The 22,393-nt window shown below is 44.2% G+C and overlaps 1 protein-coding gene across 1 annotated transcript in view; it reads left to right on the top strand.

Annotated features, from left to right (window-relative positions):
- RBKS (ribokinase) overlaps positions 1–21,197 on the top strand; it is a 73,917-nt gene extending 52,720 nt beyond the window's left edge. Inside the window, exons 8-9 of the mRNA XM_014546610.1 lie at positions 5,801–5,867; positions 20,970–21,197. Of these exons, the coding sequence (XP_014402096.1) occupies positions 5,801–5,867; positions 20,970–21,143 (241 nt within the window). The 3' untranslated portion in view covers positions 21,144–21,197. The remainder of the gene's footprint in view (positions 1–5,800; positions 5,868–20,969) is intronic.
- Positions 21,198–22,393: the final 1,196 nt, after the last annotated feature.

Raw genomic sequence — 22,393 nt, forward strand, 5'->3', positions numbered from 1 at the left:
GCAGCCTAAATAGATACAATTTTTTAAAAATATTTTTTATTGATTTCAGAGATAAAGGGAGAGGGAAAGAGAGAGAGAAACATCAATGATGAGAGAGAATCATTGATCCACTGCCTGCACGCCCCCTACTGGGGTTGAGACCACAACCCAGGCATGTGCCCTGACCAGGAATCTAACCAGCAACCTCCTGGTTCATGGGTAGACACTCAGCCACTGAGCCATGCCGGCCAGACAATTTTTATTTGCCAATCATACCTCAGCAAAGCTGGAAAACATTAAATAAATAAGTCCACCAGGATGGGATGGACGGTGGGAACATCTGGTTGGCACCCTGTCCACTTGAGATGGACGGCCTGTCCCAGGAGCCATTTCCCATTCTCCGTCGGTGCTTCTGCGGACTGCTTGCTGTACTCAGTGTGCCTCGGTGTTAATAGTTGGATGCATCACTTCTATTTTTATGTTTCCCGTGTACTAGAGTGAGATGGTGGCAGTAGCTGCAGATGTCCTCAGCTCAGTTTGGAAGACATGACAGATGTGTCTCTTCCCATCTCTATGTTGTCTGAATCTCAGCCTCAAAATGACATGGCAGTCATGTCACTCCAGTCCTTCCAACCTGAAGGGTGGGAGCTTTGACATCTTGTGTTCACGGTTGCACAGAATAATCACTTCATAGTCAGAGCTACACACATTTAAGCATGGTAATATTTTAAGATCATTGTGCTAGTGTGATATAATATACTGTAACATTAATTATCCTTGGCCTATAGGGTTCTGTAATATTCCTTATATATAAACTAGAGGCCCGGTGCACAAAATTTGTGCACTGGGGGCGGGGGGAGGGTGGAGCCCTCAGCCCAGCCTGTGCCTTCTCGCAGTCCAGGAGCCCTCGGGGATATGTCCGACTTCAGTGGAGGCGGGAAAGGCTCCCGTCACCGCCACTGCATTCGCCAGCCGTGAGTCCAGCTTCTGGCTGAGCGGCGCTCCCCCTATGGGAGCACACTGACCACCTGCTTTGAGCGTCTGCCCCCTGATGGTCAGTGAGTGTCATAGCGACTGGCCATTCTGCCGTTCAGTCAATTTGCATATTAGCCTTTATTACATAGGATTGCTTTTCTACATGTAAATGGTTATGTCCTAGAACAGTGATGGCGAACCTTTTGAGCTCAGCGTGTCAGCATTTTGAAAAACCCTAACTTAACTCTGGTGCTGTGTCACATATAGAAATTTTTTGATATTTGCAACCATAGTAAAACAAAGACTTATATTTTTGATATTTATTTTATATATTTAAATGCCATTTAACAAAGAAAAATCAACCAAAAAAATGAGTTCGCATGTCACCTCTGACACATGTGTCATAGGTTCGCCATCACTGTCCTAGAATATACAGAGACACTCTGATTTTAAGAATTTCGCCCACAGGCTAAATCTGCCTTCTCACGAATCACTCACTTTGTAATAAATCATCATAATTTACAGTATATAAGTAAGCTGAGAGTAATCAAAAACCAGGGGTATAGGGCAGTGGTCGGCAAACTGCGGCCCCTTGAGTGTGGCTCTTCCACAAAATACCACGTGCGGGCGTGCACATACAGTGTGATTGAAACTTCGTGGCCACACTCAAGGGGCCAAAGAGCCGCATGTGGCTCGTGAGCCGCAGTTTGCCGACCACTGGTATAGGGGATTCTCTTACTTAATCTTTATTTCCCTTTCTTTCTATTATATTTGAGTCCTGTAGTATTCACAGTTGCTGGTGAGGCACTAGCTGCAGAGACGCCCCCCAAGGGACCACAGAGGGCTTGAGATTCAGCTCTAAAGTGGAGATTGCGCCAGTAGGAAGTGGAAACAGTTTCTGTTACGTTTGCATGGAAGCACTCATGAGGGTGGTGACTGCTGGGGCTGATGGGTTACCCAGTGCTTTCCAGGGTCACTTCTCCTTGTATTCCCTTCATCCTGAGGTCTGGCCTGCAGCCATCTGAGCTGCTGTCACCGATAGGTTCCTGTTAATCCACCTGGGGCCTGAAGAAGGGGCCTCAGAATGAAGCCTGCTTTGCCAGCACCTTGATCTTGGACTTGTAGCCTCCAGATCTGTGAGAAATACACTTCTGTTGTCTAAGCCACCCAGTCTGTGGTATTTTGTTATGGTGGCTCAATCAGACTAACATACACAAGAAAACAAATAAATGTGTTTCCGAAGTGACCTAAAGTGAATACTGAAACATCAGCTGTTCGGCAGGAGGAAATGATCTGACGTGAACTAACAGGGTCAGCCTAAACCACCTTTTGGTGAAATGTTCTGAGAGTTTTGCGTATGGTTTAACTGAAATCATCGGTCCCAGTGGGCAAGGGCAGGTGACGGCCTGAGTTCTCACCCTGACTTAGCCGTAACTAGCAGGCTGTTGTGGGCAAGCTCGGTATGCTTGGGGCTCAGGCTGTGCGCCCAGACGTGATGTGTCTAGAATGGGTGATCTCTGAGCATCTTTGACCTCTAAAAGTCCTGGTTCTGACAGACTCTTGGAAATGAGGACCCTCTGGCTAATAATGAAAAGCAGGCACTATTCTGTCCCCGGCACTAGGCTGGACGCTATGCATTATCTCACATGTTCATAACAACCCAGCAAGATGGGGTCCGTGCCCATTTAAGAGAGGAGGAAACAGTACCCCCAAAGGTAAATAACCTGCCCAGAGTCATACAGCTGGAAAGTAGGCAAAGCCAGGAATTGATTTTAGATCTGTCTGTCTGTCTGTCTGTATACCCCACTTTAACACCCCTATACCCTCCAACGCACCACTCTGCCTCTTGATTTGGTGGCAATCTGCCTGGCCTTCAATCTCTCCTGGTATTTGGGCTTCCTGCACTGACTTGCCTTGTCACTTGTCATGATAGAAGCTTTTATAATTGCTTCATTTATCTCGATCTTCAGAAGCTGCCAGATCTGGCAAAGGCATTGCTTGCTTTGTGCAATACAGTGCAGCCTCACTTAAGTGCAATAACCCATGCATAGCCCTAAAAACAGTGGTTGGCCCACATAAGCACTCGGTACGTGTTATTTCTCATTAGTAGGTCCCTATGTGTCTGACTGCTCACTTTCCCTGGATCACTTGGGAGTACCAGGCAGCATGTACCAGGGGCTTGCATCACTCACCATTGCGTAGAGTGGATATGACTTTCCTCACTGTACCTCACTGGAGGGAAACCCAGGTCCCACTCCCATCGAACTCCCGCATCTTCCTATATAGGGCAAGGAGCTGAACTGTGTGGATAGCAGTGTGGCAGGATCGTGCCGGCCCAGATATCACAGGGTCTGGCAAAGATGATGCTCATTCATTCTTGTCACTGAATGACCAAACCTAGAGGAGAGGTGCACCACCCTTAGAGACTACAGCCAAATCATCTTTTCATTAAACTTCTTTAACTAGGGGCCTGACATGCTAACTAGAGAGGCTGAGGGGAAGGTAATTCCTCTTTTCTTCGCGTCCCCAAACTATCTCTGTAGTTTGAGGGGGGGGAAAACAGTCCTCTTCCCTGTCTTGCAAACTCCTAGCCATCCCCAGGGTCTAACTCAAAGTTCTCTGGGGGCAACCCAATGATTAATACAATGCTGGGCATATAGTAACAGGCCCTCCTGAAAAAACGACAGCGTTCTAGTTCCCTCTGAGAAAGTTAACTAGTGTGTGTGTGTGTGTGTGTGTGTGTGTGTGTGTGTGTGTGAGTTCCTCAAACTCACTGTGAGCCCATGTTCTCCAGGGACTGGAGGACCCACAGGACTCCTCATATTCCTGAAATTCTACATTGCATAAGCCAAGGGAAAGAATAAAGCTCAGGGAAAAATGCTCTCTTTTAATTATTTGAAAACAAAATAATTACCCACTTTCCCGTTTCAAAAACCTATCAGATTATTTTGCCTGCAGTCATAGAAAGACAAGGCCAAAAATAATAATAATAATAAGTTACAGAGGGAAAATGACATCTCTGAAGTTGGCATCATAAAATAAAGTAAACCCCAATGAGGCTCCGAAATAGCCCTCTTAACCTTAGGAATGATGTCAATAAATGGATGAGACATCTGCAAACTCTGCTGACCCTACTGCCAGAAAAGATGAAGACGACAAAATGTTCTCTGGCTATAAAGAAAGGACAGAGGACAAGGTAATTGCTAGAGAGACTGATGGACAAGGCGCAGGGCACCTGTCATGCCCCGGGGGGTTGGGGGCAGATTAGCTCTATTGCATTACTTCCACCTCAGCACATCACCTCATTTACTAGCTAATCAGGCAGAATTAAATATTTTACATTATCTTCCTTAATCCTGCATGGGAGCAGTTGATAACCCAGGCTCTAAAAATCTAATTGTCACTGCTTACCAGAAATGTCATCCTCACTTTGAGGAACTGAAACAGGGCCAAACACGAAGCTGTTTTTTCCATTTTCCTAAAGTACCGTCCCTCAGCCAGAACCGGACATGCATCAACCCGTGTCCAGGGCAGTACATTTTAGGGACGCCCGAGGACACCTGGGATCCCTGCCCTGCCTCGGAACTCAAGTATGGCCAGGGACTAAAAGAAGAGAAGAGGGGTGGAGGTAGGATGCAGAGAAACAACAACTCTGAACCATAGCAGAGTCAAGACAGCAAAATCTAAATCTCGATGTGGTGTTCCGTGGGCCTAGATAGCACCTAATTAAGGAGACAGGAAACAGTCCCTCTCCCAGTAAGAAGGGGTGGTAGGGGTTGTGGCAGCTTTTCACCCATCTACGACTAAGACTTCTTTTCCTCTCAGCTCCTGCCCCTAAGCCCCACTCTGCCTAGCCTTCCATCTCTCCTATTAGTGTGATACCCCGGCAGGAGCCGTGGCCGCTTCTGGCCTGCTCCTGGCCGCTCCAGTCACACTCTGGGGAGCAGAGCTGCCGGGACTCTACTGTAGGTCTTCTATGTGGTTCCCATTGCGTGGCGATATCTCCTGGGTAGACCTGAAATTACGAGGATGTGAGAAAACCATCTGGAGCCAAACCGTAGAGCCTAGTGATCAGGAGCCGTGCCCACTATCCTCAATGCCCATTGGTGATAGAGGTGGACAGGAAACGAGTAAAACGGGTGTCGTTCATAGCTTGGTGAGCATCTGTCTGCCCTCTGTGTGAAAGTATGTGCTGTAAGTTAGTGGTGTGTTATCCGTGTTGACATGCTCCGTGTGACTAAACTGTTAGTGGCATGAATGCCATGTGTTTACGTGTGCATGTGTGTGTGAGTAGAATGTGCTATAGTGGGACAGTTTAAAGAGGCGACTACTCACTCTCACTTTTCCTCCTCCCATTCCTTTAAAAACTAGAGGAGTGCCCTGTACTATAGAACAACTCCTGAAAAAGCTGTGTGATTGGGGGAGAGAGGGGCCAGGGGTTAGGTGAATTACATCTCCCCTAAAAGATTCTCTAAAACCTGAAAGTTTTATATCCTTTTCCTTCTTTGGTTAAAATAAACTAAAATTGACCCCTTTTAAAAGCACTCATTGGGCTTTTGCTAATGACCCACTGAGCCGTCAAGAAAGGGCAAAGTGAAAACACTACTTTTGGGTGAGGCGGCAGCATGTTGTGTTGTTTTGTTTCAATGGGTGGTGTGACAAGGTATCCTGCCTTGGGGTGGGGAAAAAATAATCTACATATATAAAAGCCTAAGTGACCATCCAACCATTCGACCGCCCGACTAGTAGCTATGATGCACACTGACCACCAGGGGGCAGATGCTCAACACAGGAGCTGCCAAGCGACAGCAACTTTTCAGAGTGCCCTCTCGCACTCCAGGCCAAGGGACCCCACCTGCCGGAGGAACCTCCCTCACTCCGCAGACGCCCTTCAAGCCACAGCACCACCCCAGGTGAGGCAGCCGGCCGGGGAGGGACCAGGGACTGCGGGAGATTGGCACCAGGGCGTGTCCGACCTGTCTGGCCCAGTCCCACCCTGCCGGCCACCTTCTAATTAATTTCCTTTCAATGCCTCTAGTAATAAAATAAAATAAAATAAACCAAAATTGGGAAAAGGAAAAGCATGGTTACGTTTGCTAGATGACTTCCCCATAACTGTTCTGTTCCCAGTTAGGATAATGTTTTTCCCTACTTAGTCCTCGCTTTAATTTTAGTTTTAGCACATGAGATCTAACTGCGTAGATTACTTTGTAAGTGAACAGACTGCATCAAAGATTTAACATTTACGACTTCCCTCAGTAGTCCCAAGGCCAATTGGATTGCCTTCCTTCCTTCCTTCTTTTTAAATTATGAAATGTTTTGATTATACTGAAAAGTATGAAGAATAATATCATGCACACCCATGGATCCACCACCCAGCTTTGTTAATTCTTAACTTTTTGCTATTTTTGCTTCAGGTAGTTTTTCATAAGTAAAACATTACAAACACAAAATGACCTTTTTGCTTAAGGAGTTTAGTGCTATGAAGATTCAGCCTATATCAGAACCTAGCTTGTAGGACACTTGAACAGAAGAGTAGTATTATTTTGTAAGAATTTCTCTTGGTCTTTGCCATTCTGCAGGTTTACTATAGTGAGTCCAGATCTGAATTTATTCTTATTTATACTGCTCATGACTTTGTTCTTCCTGAATCTCAGTATTTGTGTTTCTCATCAATTTTGAGAAACCTTAACCAAATTATTATTTAACTCCCCCCTGTTTTCTCCATCCTCTTCTGAAATCCCTACTAGGTATATGTTAGACCTTCTGGAGATTATAATACGGGAGGCAGGAAGAAGTGTCCATAGACTGTTGCACTGATCTGGTGAGAGATTATGGCCTGGACTAGAGAGGTGGTAACGGGATGTTGAGAAGTGGGTTGAAGAACTCTTAAGAATTCAGAGGACACAATGGTAGTTCATTTCATTTTTTAAAAGGTGGGCGTTGGGGGCGTAAGATGTTTATTTCATGGTCAAAACAAATAGATCATTCTACCAGTCTCAGTGGATCTCAGCATTTTTTTTTTTTGAGCCCCAACTCACCTAAGAGTTAAGACCTACTCCCATTAGAAACAGCTCATATCATCAGGGATTCTGCAGATGGCACAGGAAGTAATTTACAAAAATAAAATGAAATGAAATGAAATAATGCCCAATGCACACCATTGGGTGTCCTGGCTGACTCTTTGGGGAATCACTGATCCATGCAACAGAGAAGCATTTGGAGCAGAAATTTATCCTGCACTTAAAGTCAATAATATTTGAAGGAAACTCTTGTAACGTGATGCGAGTTCTGGTATCTCGCCCTACCACCTGTGCGCAGACACTAGCTTACTCCCAATAGAAGTAACTTCACGTAACTACAGGCTCTCCCCCGATGAAGTGACAAATGAGCCAGTTTGGGATGAATTTGAGTTGTGTAGACAGGAATACCAGGTATTCCAGCCAAGGCACACACAGTTCGTGTGAATCATCCACACCAGCTTTCAGCAGCAAGAGTCACAGAACAATCACTCAGTTCCTTCCTTCATTTTTACTGTGTAGACCTGGCCCAAGACCCAAGAGTAAAGCAGCAACTGTAAGGAAGCAGCACATTATAAATAACCCAGAGGAGCCTTTTATAACAGCAACTGCCTGCTGATTTTGTGGCCTAACAGCTCAAGCAAAAAGGATATAAGTATAATATTGTGCAATGACTAATTACTCAAAATTTTGTGCATCAGCAGAAGTGGAACCTGCGGTTGGTGCTAATATTATCAAATGCCTTTGCCGTGTAATAATCTGGTGGCTCTGGGTTATTTAGCATGCAATTTTCACAGAGAACAATGATTTTATTTCAAGTGCCTCTCACTGAAATAAAAAAAAGCAGCTGTTAGAAGATGAACATTTGGCAGAAAATATTTCAGCGGAATCATTTGTGAGATACTAAATCATACTGGATTAACTGTTTTCTGTCTAGAATAGTGGAGTCACGAAGAAGAAAGATCGCTGACCACAGAAGACAAGGCCAGTCTTTAGAACCCAGTGACTCACTAACAGACATTTTAGTTATAAGTGCCATTTATTCACCAATATATGAAGTTATTTATATACAAAGCTCCCATTAATATTGCCTGAAGAATGGGCCTTTTTTATTCCAGTGTTAGCTCATACTCAGGATTCTCCTTCTCTTTCATTAATAATGGAATTCTTTAAATTATAGAATAAATTAGCCCACCACAGACATTTTGGCCAGAATGGGGTTTGTAACCAGTTTTAAGTCTCCGCAGGCCGTTCTCTGTGGCCAGCCCGACAGAAGAGCTGTGAGGGTTGTGACTGGCAGTGGCGCCTGCTGAGCACGTTAGCCCTGACCCTGAACCTGCAGAGGGGCAAGGGCTGCCCACTGGGCTCTGGGCCCCAGGGTCCCCCCACTTGCAGGTTGCCAGAGCAGGGCCAAATCCCAGGTTGACAGTAGACCCTCACGTGCTCTTCAGACTAGCCAACCACTGGTCACACTGGAGCGACACTGGAGGCAAAGTGATGTCATGACATGCTGTGGGCACACAGCCAGTTTCAGCCGAAGCACCTTATGCCAGAGCTGCTTTCATGTGGCCATACTGATTCGGGAACATTTTTTACACTAAGTTATTATAACTGAAACATAAACTTCTCTTTTCTAATCAAGCATACAAAGCGAACAGCTTTACCTTATCATCGGTTCCCACTCCGGGGGTGGAGTGGGAGATGGGTAAACATTTAAAATGGAGAGTTTTCAGAGATGGCTGAGGATCACCACAGGGTGAAGCCCAGGCTCGAACTGAGGGTGACATGAGGTGCAGAAATGGGGTGGGTTAAGAGATATCTGTTCTGTATGTTATTTAGTATATTGAGAAAATATGTCTACATTTTTTTTACATGGCCATGTTTATGCAAGTGCTAGCCCAAAACAGCTTCATCAAAATGCCCCATTTCCATACTGGTGTGACTGGCCAGCCCAGAACCCATCCAAACCCAGAAGCTGAGAGTGGACCCTGAGACACTGAGACACAAAGTCAGGCCCCAGATGGATCCAACAAATGACCTCTGTCAATAGGGAACATTGCTGACTTGAACCAGGAGCCATTTGTTACCAATAATGGAGCCCCATCAGTCCGTGGTGCTGACCTCGGAGGCAGAACACCACAACCATCTACATTCATGTGGGTTGGGATGGGCGAAACATGCGGTAGCAAGCTGGTGGGGTTTTTTTTTTTTTTTTGTCTTTGACTCAATTTTAAATCAAATTGAAGTGATACACTTATTATGTTCATCTGTACTCTTACAAATGATTACTAAATACTTCTGGGCACCAATAAATGGAGAATCTGGCAGTTCTGGGATGAAGTTTAGTAGAGTTTTTCTTATTCTCTTGTAGTTGAATTTTAATCAATATAGTGTCATTTTTTAATACCACTTACACTCTTTTTGGGCAGTGAAATGCTGCCCTGAACATATGCATCCCCCTCCCCCGCATTGATTTTGTTCTCGACCCCCCATTGAACCCTCTCTGTTTTCATCCATCTAAATGAAAGAAGGTTTTAGCCCCACAAACCTCGTTCCAGATGAAAATGCATAATTCAAGAGAAATACTGATGTCAAAGAAGAGAAGGCACACCAATTTGTGTCAGCAGTTGCTGTAAATTAAAGAGGAGTACAAGGAGAGTTTAATGTAATGTAGATTTGGAAATAAAATTAGAACCAATATTTAGGCAGTCCTCCGCCTCTTTTTTCCCTGCTGTGACAGGAAGGATTGACTCCCAGCTTAAGTACCTAATGTAGTTCATTTTTCTTTTTTGCTGGAACTTTTTTCCCCATAAAATGTTGCATGTTTATCTTTGGCATCCAAAATCAGATCTTTTCACCTTCTCCATTCTAATCTCAGCAGAATAGTCAGTAGGAAGAGTCAAAATTTTCCCTTTATCTTCCCCACCCATCATGTTTTCAGCACAGAAAGGACCCCTGCCATACCAGTCTCACTAGCTCAGCTGCTAAATAGCTATTAATTCTTCCTTCATAACTGATTCTCTCTAATGTGGGTGTCACCCCCGTGGCTTCTTTTCTTTTTCTAAAGCTGGAAAGTAAAAGGTTGATAATGAACATCTCACACGTGTGCTAAACACTCATGAGAATTCTCCCCTTTAAAAGAGTTACGGTGGGAAGCTTCACATTCAGTCCAATCCAACTGCCATTGTTCAGAACCTTCAGGTGAGTGGGAGGTCGTATTTGAATGCCCTTTAGAGCTGGTGTGCGTTATCCTTGCCCACTATTTTTGCCAATCACGGAATTCCCTAGCTTGATCCACACCTTAATCACTAAACTCAGTTTTAACAGATTCACTCTTTCCAGAAATAAATTCCTAAGCATTGTGATTCTCAAAGTGAGCCCCAGACCAGCAACATCAGCATCCCCTGGGAACTCATTAGAAACAAGTCCTGGGCCCTACCCCAAGTTTAAGGATCAGAAACTTTGGGGGTGGAGCCCAGCAATCTGCCCTCCAGGCAATTCTGAAACACTCTAGTTGGAGAACCACTAACTTAGAAGATGAAATAGTGCCTTCATTGAGGATATCAGAGGTGTGCTACAGATATTAAAGGTATACCAAAACAGAAGTTTCAAAACCTTCGTGAGCAAAGTTGAAGTACATGTATGGCCTCTCCAGGGGGCTGCTTTAGTGGAGACTGGCCTTCAACGGAGGGGGTGTCACTCCTGCCATCTACCCATGAACTTGAGCAAGTTCTTCTCACACTTGGTTTCTCATCTGGAAAATGAAAGGCCCGCCCTATCTACCCCTCAGGATTATAATGAGATTCAAAATGAAACACATCTACAGACATGCTCTGTAAACCAGCAAGTACTGTGGAAAAGCGACAGTTACGTCATTCTGCCGATAGGATTCTGGCAGTCCGAGCACTGTGTCAGGGCAGAGTTGGGGGAAGGCCTAGCCAGATCCATTTTTTTACTATATAATGTCTGATTCTCCACCTTGGTGGATGTGCCTCAGATTCTGCCATTTAAGCCCACCGATTTATCTGGTGTTAAGATAGGAAAGCCGCCGAAACCGGTTTGGCTCAGTGGATAGAGCATCGGCCTGCGGACTGAAAGGTCCCAGGTTCGATTCCGGTCAAGGGCATGTACCTGGGTTGCGGGCACATCCCCAGTGGGAGATGTGCAGGAGGCAGCTGATCGATGTTTCTCTCTCACCGATGTTTCTAACTCTCTATCTCTCTCCCTTCCTCTCTGTAAAAAATCAATAAAATATATATTTTTTAAAAAAAAAAGATAGGAAAACCATTGCCTGGTCAGTGGCTACAAGAGGCTAGAAAAATACGTCCATTTTCAGACATACTGTTTTCTACGGAAATCTCTAATGATCGTTGAGGGCACATATGTATGTGGGGACTGAAGCTCTGGTGCCCAGAACTTGCCACACACCAGCAGTGAGTCTGTACTGAACGCCCCCTCTCAGCCCTGTGCGAGGGAGTCATGGCCTTCGAGAAGGAAGCTAAGTGTCCACTGCCACATATTAATCATTGCAAAGAGAACCTAAAAGAAAATACATACAAGGTGTCCCCAAAAAAGTATACACACTTTAACAGCTGATAGCCCAATTTTGAAAATGAAATGTGTTTTAATAAATACTGCATTTATAATTATTCAAAGTGTGTGTATACATTCTGGGGAGAAACCCTATACATAGCTATGGAAGGATTTGGCTTTGGGTGGTAAACACAGGATGCAATATACAGATAGTGTATTATAGAATTGTTATACTTGAAACCTATAAAAATATTTTTCAAAAAGAAAATCCCTCAAGCAAACCAAATCTATAGAAACCATGATTTACGAGCCAGAACAGTTCATGTGTCTGTGCTTGAGAAGAATGTGGGTGGGTTATACCTTTAGCCTTTACTAACAACTTAACCAAAGGAATTCTTAAACAGCAAGCCTCTGGTGCATTTATCATTTAACTTAAAAACTTCAAAGAGTACTCAGTGAACATATCTGGGCAGGAAGGAAGCTAAATCTGTTGCCTCAGTGATTATCGGGAATGCAGTTTTAGTAATGAAACAGTTCCCACCAGGCCAACATGAATTTCACTTTTCACAAAAAGTGCCAGCTAAAATCAAGCAATAGCTATGAATCTAATTAGTTAATTATGATTCAATTATTGGTTAATTATGGAATTAGACTATAAAATTATTTTGCTCAAAAAATGTGTGCCTATTTAACAAATCTATATCGACAGAAAGCAGATTAGTGGTTCCTAGACATGGGGGTAGAATATGAATGAGGAGTGACTGTTAACAGGTACAAGGTATCTTTTGGTGGGGGACAAAATTTTCTAAAATTAGACTGTGTGATGGTTGTTCAACCCTGTGAATGCAGTCAAGAACACTGAATTTTATACTTTAAATAGGCACATTATACAATATGTGAGTTATATTTCATTAAAGCTGTTTTTTAATCAAATAGCTAATAAATTGTAGAGCCAAGGAAAATATTGTGCCTACTTAAAAGACAGAAATAAAAAGCACATCAAAACTTCCCTGCATGTGGTTTCATACTCAATTAATATGAAATATAAGGCAGAAAAATATTTGCTCTTTCTTTTAATCACAAGAGTACTTTAAAAGAGACAATCTCAGCCTAATAATTGAAATTTAAATGTAATAAATTAAAGTGGCTAGTGGTAAAAGCCAAAGTCATTGACATTTATGACATAGTGATTTGTCATGTTCCCTACAGATTTATTTAGAATAAAAATCAGCAGCACTTACACAATAATGATAAGAAAACGAGGTTCTCATGTCCATCGTGATGTTCCTAAAAGGATCTGTTTAGGGAAGGTTGAGGTTGGGAAGGATGTGATCTCATCCTTATGATGCAAGTATGTGCTGATAAGAGGAAACAGAAATGTTCAGATCCGAGCTGTGAAACAGAGCTTTCGTCTTGTGTGAGCAGCACGTAGCTCATGTACGTGTATCGGACAGACCACTCAGTCTTGTCTGCCTAGGAGAGAACCTTTGCACTTTCCTGCCTTGGGAAGAAGTCAGGCTAGGCCACATAGTTCTAATCTCCTTGTAAAAGCCCTCATTCCAGGGTGTGGGTTTGCCCATGGCTTACTGGTGGCCATGGAGACCTTAGAGCAGTGGTTCTCAACCTTCCTAATGCCGCGACCCCTTAATACAGTTCCTCATGTTGTGGTGACCCCCAACCATAAAATTATTTTCGTTGCTACTTCATAACTGTAATTTTGCTACTGTTATGAATCATAATGTAAATATCTGATATGCTATATGTGTTTTCCGATGGTCGCGACCCATAGGTTGAGAACCGCTGCCTTAGAGGGAGGTAAACAAGAGAGGAACAGGGTGGGAGATGTAGGAATTTCTGGCTCAGTGGAAACAAAGCGGGGAGCTACCAACCCCTGCCCAGTGTGCTTTGCAATTGAGAGGTTGCTGGTTAGGGCTTTGTAACTCACCAGAAGCCCCGGATACTGGCAGTTCTTTGGGACAAGAGGCTCTACTTCTCTGTTCCTCAACCTTTATTTCATAGTCACCACTCAACCCAAGGAGCATTTTAGGATTTTTTTTCCCTAATTGTCCTCTTCTCCCATGAAACTTTAATGTTCTATCTATTTCTCCATCTATCTATATCTGTTTACGTACCGTGGCCCTTTGGAAAGCTACAAATCATTGTATCAAAGATTTTTTTCACCACTACCCTCTACCTCCTGCAAGAATGAATTTTCACCCCCGTGGGGAGATATGCCCCAATTGAGAATGCATACACTGGATAGAACGAAGGGTCTAAGCAGGGTCTTTCTCTTTCTATTCATACTTGAGTGAGTGGTGAAGTCAGTCACACGGAGAAGGTAAATCAGGTGACTCGATGTCCATCACTAACTAGGATAAGCGCCAACTTCAGGCTCCAACACGACTAGAGAAATGTTCTCCAAGATCACACTGTCCCCACACCATCCGTTCAGTCTGCCTGCCACCCTCCAGACTCCGCCACCACCTCCTCTCCCTGGGCAGCGCACAGGTCACCCTCTTCCCATGCCGTCCTCCAGCCCCTCCCAGAAGCCTCGCTCATTGTTCTCCCTCTGTTCCTTCTCCTCTGCCCCCTCCACACCCCTCCCACCATGAGAGCATAAGGTTTACCAGGCTCCGAACCTTTATACTCTTCACTTACATTTCTCTAATGTCCTCCTGATAACCTCATAAAGTACCTCCCCTACCCCCTCAGAGGAATGGGTCAGAGACCCTGGCACGTACAGATGGCCATTGCTAGAACTCTGCAGCCTCCCTTGTAATCAAAAGCTACAGGAGCCTGGCTTCTGCCTCTTCCTGCCTCTTCCTGGCTGCGAGCGCGTTTCTGGATGCCCTCAACCTTCTACTCTGTGCTGGGAGCACAAGGCAGGCACAGCATAAACAAACCCCTCGCCCTAGGACCCATGGGATCATCTCCTAGAATCTTGACCCTCTTTGTTCCTTAGAACCCTTGTCTGGCCCCTTCTGACCCTGGTCATGGGCTTTCGTTTTCAAAAACATTATTAGCTCATTAAAGCTAAAATACTTGCCCACTATTATTATTAAAGGGCCTCCAGATGACACCATCTAGTCTAGCTCACCTTTGTTAAACACAGTTCTGCTCCAGGCACTGGGCTAGGCCTTTTTACATACATTATCTAATTCAGTATTTACAATCGCCCTACCTCATAGGTCACAGAGAGGTTGAATAACTTGCCAGAATGGCGAAATCAGGGCTCCAACTCAGGTCTGTCTCATTCCAAACCATTTACTGCATTGTCCCCGTTGAGAAAACATGTTCCCTGCTATGTAGAGAGGGGCTTCACTGTAGGTGTAAAGATAATGAATTTATCATTCTTAGAAGATGACACAGCTGAGGAAGAAGGGAGAAGGCAGGATTTTAAGTCAGGTTTGTTTGTTTTCCCTCTGTGCTGCTTCCCCAGGGGTCATGACACCATGTCTCCTGCCAGTCCATGACTAGCCCTCCCTGGACAAAGAATTACTTTTACTTTCCCAGGCCCAACCACACATTCATGCCTCAACCTCCTGCAAATGGGAACAAGGCAGAAGCCCCATTCTTAGAACATGGAAGCAAGAGCAAAGCAGGGCTTGCCACCAAGCTGGCCTCAGGGTAAGCCACCTCAGCAGCTGGTGTGGCCCTGCCTGCATGGGGTGGACAGCAGCAGGGACCCTGGTGGGTTTATGTTGTTCCCTCTGCCTTTCCTGAGGCCCTTGCAATATTCTTTTTTTAAGAAGAAATTAGCTTGAGATTCAGTCATGTTTCATCCCATCTGCCTTTTCCCTGGCCTCCAAAGCCACAAGCCTGGCTGAGGAATTCAGGTCCACAGTGTAGGCTTTGGATGGCTTTGTGTAGGGAGAAGTTTTTAAAAGAAAGTGGGATCCACTTGTCAGATGGAATGCGTTAAGACATCGAGGAGGAATGCAAGGGCTTTAACTGTAGGGTCCCTCAGCAGTTTGGGTGATGAATCATCCAGTGTGGGTAGAGATTCCTAACAAATGAAGCCTCCTGATGACATAATTCTTGCAAGATCGTCTGAGATCTGTTGTAGCCGCCTGATTTCATCACACGGGGTTTTTTCCCCCCGAACCACACTTAATACTCATCATGCCTTCCAGCTCATCCATTTTTCTATCATCTGGAGTTTGACAAACTAAGACTTTCAGAAGTCTGTCTCATTGTCATCCCTCCTCCAGGGCATCTTGACAGCATGTGCTCCTCACCAAAGGCCAAGGACAGGAGTCTCTAGGAGGGTTCCTAACCCGGGCTCCTGGGTTCAGGGGAAACACAGTGCTTTCAATAGAGTGCCAGTCAGCAAATATGTGTTGACCTAGCTGATACCTGAGCTGAGTCAAGGGAGGACTCGAGGCCAAGGTATCTCCGTGAATGAAGACCCAAAGGTCAATACATGAACAGGAAGAAGAGATGAAACTGGAAAAGTGGACTATGGAGCCTTGTGTGCCATGCTGAGGAGCTAAAATTTTATCCTAAGAAAGATGAGAAACATTCAGAGAGCTTTCTGGAATGGAATGGAAGTGAGGTGGCCATATGTCACAAATGGATTGGAAGGGGCCAGACTGGAGGTAGGGAGACTGGTTAGGAAGTTAATGTGGTCCTCTAGAGGTGATGTGACCAGGAAGTAGGGCAGTGGGAGTAGGGATGGAGATGAGAGGACAGCTTTGAGAAATATATACATTGAAATTTGGCAAAGAGAGGTTAATTAGGTATAAGGGAGAGAGATATTCAGAAGACCCCCAGATTTTCAATGTGGAGTTGCCACAAACTGAAAGGTAAGAAGAGGTCTGTGTTCAGGTAGTTATGGATTCAAATCAGGCATGTTGAGTTAGAGTGCATGAGGCTGGTGGAACAGACTCACAGGTAGATATATGAATCTGAAGATAGAGAAAGGTCTGTGCTATGTATATGGTGAGTATGCATAACAGTTTAAACCAGAGGTTCTCAACCTGTGGGTCGCGACCCCTTTGGGGGTCAAACGACCCTTTCACAGGGGTCGCCTAAGACCATCGGAAAACACATATATAATTACATATTGTTTTTGTGATTAATCACTATGCCTTAATTATGTTCAATTTGTAACAATGAAAATACATCCTGCATATCAGATATTTACAATTCATAACAGTAGCAAAATTACAGTTATGAAGTAGCAACGAAAATAATTTTATGGTTGGGGGTCATCACAACATGAGGAACTGTATTAAAGGGTCACGGCATTAGGAAGGTTGAGAACCACTGGTTTAAACTATAAATGCATAGTACTTAAGTCACTCAAGAAATTATGGGGAATGAGAAGGGAAATGGGCCAGGACAGAACCCAAGGGAATACCAGTATCAATGGGGTAGGAGGAGGAAGAGGGACCTGTGATAGAGACAAAGAAGGAAGATGAGAAACATTCAGAGAGCTTTCTGGAATGGAATGGAAGTGAGAGACACAGGGACCCAGGAGAATCCCTTACTGCTTTGTGCCTCTCCCCTTCCTAAACCTTCTACCTAAGCCCTCTGGCTGTCCTATTCCTTAAAAGCAAGTTCCTTTATATCCTTAACTCCCCATACAGCTTTGCTCCTGATCCCAAAGCTTCCAGCCATCCCTCCTCTACCATCCTGTAGAACTCCTACCTCTTTGAGGTTCATGCACTTCATTTATAGAGCCTTGACCTCCTTTCCTGATAATTCTGTTTATCTAAGACTCTGGCATCTACATCACCATTTTTCTCTCCATTCCAATGCTACCATCATGTAGGATGAGCCATCACCAAGTCTCATAGTTCCTAGATGCCCTCACCTACAGTGACTCTTCACTTTCACTCCAGCCTCCCACTCCGATGGTGACTCCCAGGAAATGGTTAATACCTGGCACTACTTCAGTTATGTGGGAATAAACTTCACATCCTACTCTGACCACAGCCAGCTCTCTCACCTCTTTCCCTACACTTGCTCTCACTTTCCTTAGATTCCTCCATTTTCTTCTGACCTGTTGATCCCCTAATGACCTCTCTTCCTTCCTTACCCAGGTTAGACTCTGGCTGTTCATCTGAAGTATTCTTTCCCAAAACCTTTGCTTCCTTTGCACCCCCCGTTCTTCCCTCACCCCTGCCCAGGGCAACTCTCTTCTCAGAAAATGGGACCCCATACAGAGCGACATCATTAGAGATTCACGGTCTTCACTCTCTCGTCCCTGTCATTCTTCATCACCACAGAAAACATAAGCCCTTCCCATGGGGAAACAGGGAAATTTAAGCAATAGTCAAAAGCCCAGTCTCTCTCTCCCGAAATAGCTTCTCCACCTACTCTTGCTGGATCTCCACAGATGTCCGTGGTACCACTCTTGACTGCCACTTACCACCTTTATCTTCACCTTGGGCAAGTAATTTAACCTCCTTGAATCCTAGGGAACTGCCTCTACCAGTACCACAGACCAGAACTCAGGAGTGTGAAGGCCCTGGGGAGAGCAGGAACTTCAGAATGCCACATCCATTCTGTAAGAGCAGCTCTTCCTTAAGAGGAAGTCATTGTGAGAACACAATGAATAGTAGCCACATGGGTATTTCTGTTGAAGAAAGAAGAATTATGCCATCACCCCCTTTGGCACAAAAATAATTGTCAGTAAAAGGTTAAAACCATCATGTTGTATCAATGAGAACGATGCCATTATTCCAAGAATGATTGATTGGAAAGTACTTTACTTGCAGGAAAATCATAGTGATACAATACAGCTTCCACTTTTAAAGCACTTTCCATTAAAAAAATTATACCTATGTCTAAAAATAGTTATACTGAAGATGTGAATCAACAGCCGAGTAATTTATTGGCACTTGAAAGCCCTGTGGTATAAACAGATTCAATACAATGGGACTATCAAGTAGCTCTGGCTGTGGCAACCTAACCTCCATGTTCATGACAAAAGAAAGTGACTTGCAGTTCAGAGAGGGTCACCTGGCCACCTTGGAAGAGAACACAATGGAACAGGACCAATTGGTCAGGTCAACGCAAAGCACTGAGTGACACAGTGAGAAAGAGGGGACAGAGATGTGGTGGCTGCCCTCAGTTTTCAAAGTGTCCCTGACTGTATGCAGGCCTGTACACAGGATAGTACAATGTCCCAAGTGTCCTAAGAGGAGTGCAAAGGAAGATGAGCTATTAAAAGGGAGAGAGAGAAACCAAGATGGCGGCATAGGGAAACACCGGAAATTGCTGCTTCGCACAACCACTTCAAAAATACAACTAAAAGACAAAACAGACATCATCCAGAACCACAGGAAGGCTGGCTGAGTGGAAATTCTACAACTAGAAGGAAAGAGAAAAGCACACTGAGACTCAAAGGAGGTGCAGAAGTAAAGTGCAGAGGTACGGAGGCACACGTGGAAAGGGCTGGCAACTGAGGACACGGTTGTCTTTTACAATCGGGAGGGAGTCTCAAACTCCCGACTGCTCTGAACTCCAGTTCCGGGCGAGTCTCTGGGGACCCAGACTCATACGGAGAGAAACTGGACTGTTTGGCATTGGTTGGAACTCGAGGCGGCTTTCTCTCAGAGGTGCTTGCAGTGATTACCAGGACACTGAGACCCGGGGCCTCTTAGAGTAGGACTGAGGAGCAGCCATAGCTGCTTGCTCCGCCCTGTTGATCCCCTGAGACCCCGCCCCACCCAAGCTGTGTGCAGAGGCTTTTGCATATGAAAGGCCTGGCCCTTTGCAATCTGAAAATTACCTAACAAACTGCAGCTGGGTCAGAGAGACCCAGAACTTCCAAAAGGCCCAAGGCCCCACAGCAGCTTGAATTTGTCCACAGCTGGGCCTCATCTGGGCACCTCCAAACCCCAAACAAAGAAGAGGAATCTGCAGATCTCTCCATAGCTCCTGCTGGGTAGCCTCAAGCAGAGGCAGTTTTATTGTTATATTTCTTAGATTCATATCTGGAATTTAATTTTGTATATGATGTGAGAACTAAAACTTGGAATCTTAGAGTTTGCCATGACTCTTCATATCTTGTGGCATTTTCCATATTTTCATAATACATTCTCCATCAAACTGATAATTTCTCTGGCTCCAGACCTTTCTGTTGTCGCACTGTTGTGCTGTAACCTGAGGGAAGGCAGGAACCATGTGTGTCTCTTTCTCTATTGTTTCCTTCAGGAAGGACCAAACACTTGCAAAGCACCTAGCAGTGCCTGACACAGCTTAGACGCTCAGAAAACATTAACGGGAGGAAAGAAAGTGTGGAATTCATACCTGCATTACTATTGCTGCTTGGCGAGTTTAATATTGTTTGCTTTATGTGTAAACAAGGGAAAATGTCATTTTCCTTAAAGCCATTCACTGTCTCATGAGCTCACTCTGTTCCTTCCTCCTCCTGGGTCTTCTTCCTTCCAGGCTTTCCTTCTCTCTATAAATCTGTCTCATTCCATAAGGACTCCCTTCTTCACAGAGCCCTTCTTCAAAACCTTTCTTAAAATATAAACTCGGCCACACTATTTAGCAGTTAATCCACAATGGGTTATACTCCTTCTCTAGTACCCATCACTGCGCTGCACCCAGCTCATGAAATACGGCAGCTGCAACCGAAAAAGTCTTGCATGCCAAGGCCTCTATTAAGGCTGAAGTATAGCTTCAAGATTTGTAATGAAAGCTCTTGGGTAAAAAAAAAAAAAAAAAAGCCAGCAAACTAGAAAAAACTGGAAAATGGCCCTGAATGCTGTTAAATACCAGAATGATTTTTCAAAGTGAAATTGTGTAATTACATTTAATTTATCTAAAATGCATTTGTTAGCCCTAGCCTGGTGTGGCTCAGTGGTTTAGCATCAACCCAGGAACCAAGAGGTCACTGGTTTGATTCCTGGTCAGGGCACATGCCCAGGTTGTGGGCTTGATTCCCAGTGGGGGAGGCATGCAGGAGGCAGCCAATTGATGATGTTTCTCATCGATATTTCTCTCTCTCTCCCTTCCTCTCTCTAGTAATCAATAAAAACATATTTTTAAAAAACAACAACAGACAAATCCTAGTTAAGGTACATTCTACAAAATACCTGACCAGTTCTCAAAATGATCAAGGTCATAAAAAATGAAGAATGCCTAAGAAACTGTCACAGCCTACAGGAATCTAAGGAGACGTGATAACTAAGTGTAACACGGGATTCTAGATGAGATCTTAGAACAGAAAAGGACATTAAGCAAAACTAGGGAAATCCAAACAAATATGGAGTTCAGTTAATAATATGTCGCTACTATCGCATTAGTGTGACACGTGTACCACAGTCATGTACTTACAGAACTGGGTGTGGGGTATATGGAAATTCTCTTGTCATATCCTTGTAACTTTCCTGTAAATCTAAATCTATTCTAAACCAAACGTGTACTTAAATACTTTAAAAATAAAAGTTTGGGGGAAAGATGACTACATGCTTATCTCCACAACTGTACTTTTAATTGCAGGGTGCTGGCGACAGTTTCGTAGGAGCTTTGGCCTTCTACCTGGCTTACTACCCAAATCTGTCCTTGGAAGAAATGCTCAAGAGATCCAATTTCATCGCAGCAGTCAGCGTCCAGGCTGCAGGGACACAGTCATCCTATCCGTACAAGAAGGACCTGCCACTTGATTTGTTTTGATTGCTACTAACTCAAACATAAAAATACCTGGAAATAAAATGTTCTTGAAGGTGGCCAGTCTTAATTAGCAGCTTACTATAAAATGTCCTCTTCTCCTTTCTTTGCAAATATTTTCATTTACTAAGTCATCCTCAAGCTTTCATTCATTTCTTTACAATGATTGATTTCCTTGCTTTTCATGCAAGAGCTAACCAGAAGTAAGGACTCCATGCATGACCAGGACCTTGTACAAACATTACTACTACTCGAGAACTGGCAAACTCTACTGGCAACAGGTCAGGAACACTAGCAGAGGTTGTGGACAAGGGTCAAGTCAGAACAGAAAATGTTAAACAAGGGAATGGGGGGTTATGGATTGGACCACTCAAGCAGTTCCTAAAAGGGGCGGCTGATATTCAGCTTTGGCTTTAGTGTTGTCAAAGCTTCTGGTTTTGCAAGAAAAGCCAGAAGTTTTGGATGTTTATTGAAATCTTTGAATGTTTTAAGTGTCAGCAACTTTTTTTTTAATGTAAATACCACCTGTGGGCCACATTCAGCCTACGTGCTGAATAGACAAGTCACTGGTTAAGCCAGTATTTAAGTTTTTGTTTTGTTTTTAAAAATGCAACTCATGCATGTCACAGACCCTTTACATTGGGCTTAACAAGTAAGATCAGGTAGAAGATTTTTCTTGTAACCCAACACCATTATGTATAGTTCCAATCTAAAAATAGCCAAGATCGCACCTATTATTGCTTTGAACCAGAGCTTTAACAAAAGATGCCACAAAAGAGCTGACTATCATGCCACAAGCCTCCGAGACTCAGCAAGAATCCACATCTAATTCCATTTCCAGAGCGCTCCTCTTGCATTTCCTCAGGAGACACAGATTGGGCCTGGGAGGGAACACCTGTTATTTTGAAACAGTATTGGTTCCTTAATGCTGGTAGTCATGGTGGGCACTCTCATTCTCCCACATAAATGCTTTAAATGGGGTAGGATATGAACCAGGAGAGCTCAGAAAATGAGCTGATCCTTACCTTCAGCCAGAAATTCGACAAGTAAAGAAGAAAACTGGGCAATTTTGAAAATCTGTGGGAAACAATAGCTTGAGTGAGAAAGTACATAGCTCTGGGCAGGGCAGGAGTCTTTATCTGAACATTAGGGACTGTCAGTGGAATTTCCAAGCTGGTTAGCTGTGTAGTAACACCAGGCCCCCACGGCCTTCACTCTAGCTTATAGAAATAACATAGAATCTCTTATTTTATATT

Source organism: Myotis brandtii, unplaced genomic scaffold (assembly GCF_000412655.1).
Source record: "Myotis brandtii unplaced genomic scaffold, ASM41265v1 scaffold454, whole genome shotgun sequence".
NCBI lineage: Eukaryota > Metazoa > Chordata > Mammalia > Chiroptera > Vespertilionidae > Myotis > Myotis brandtii.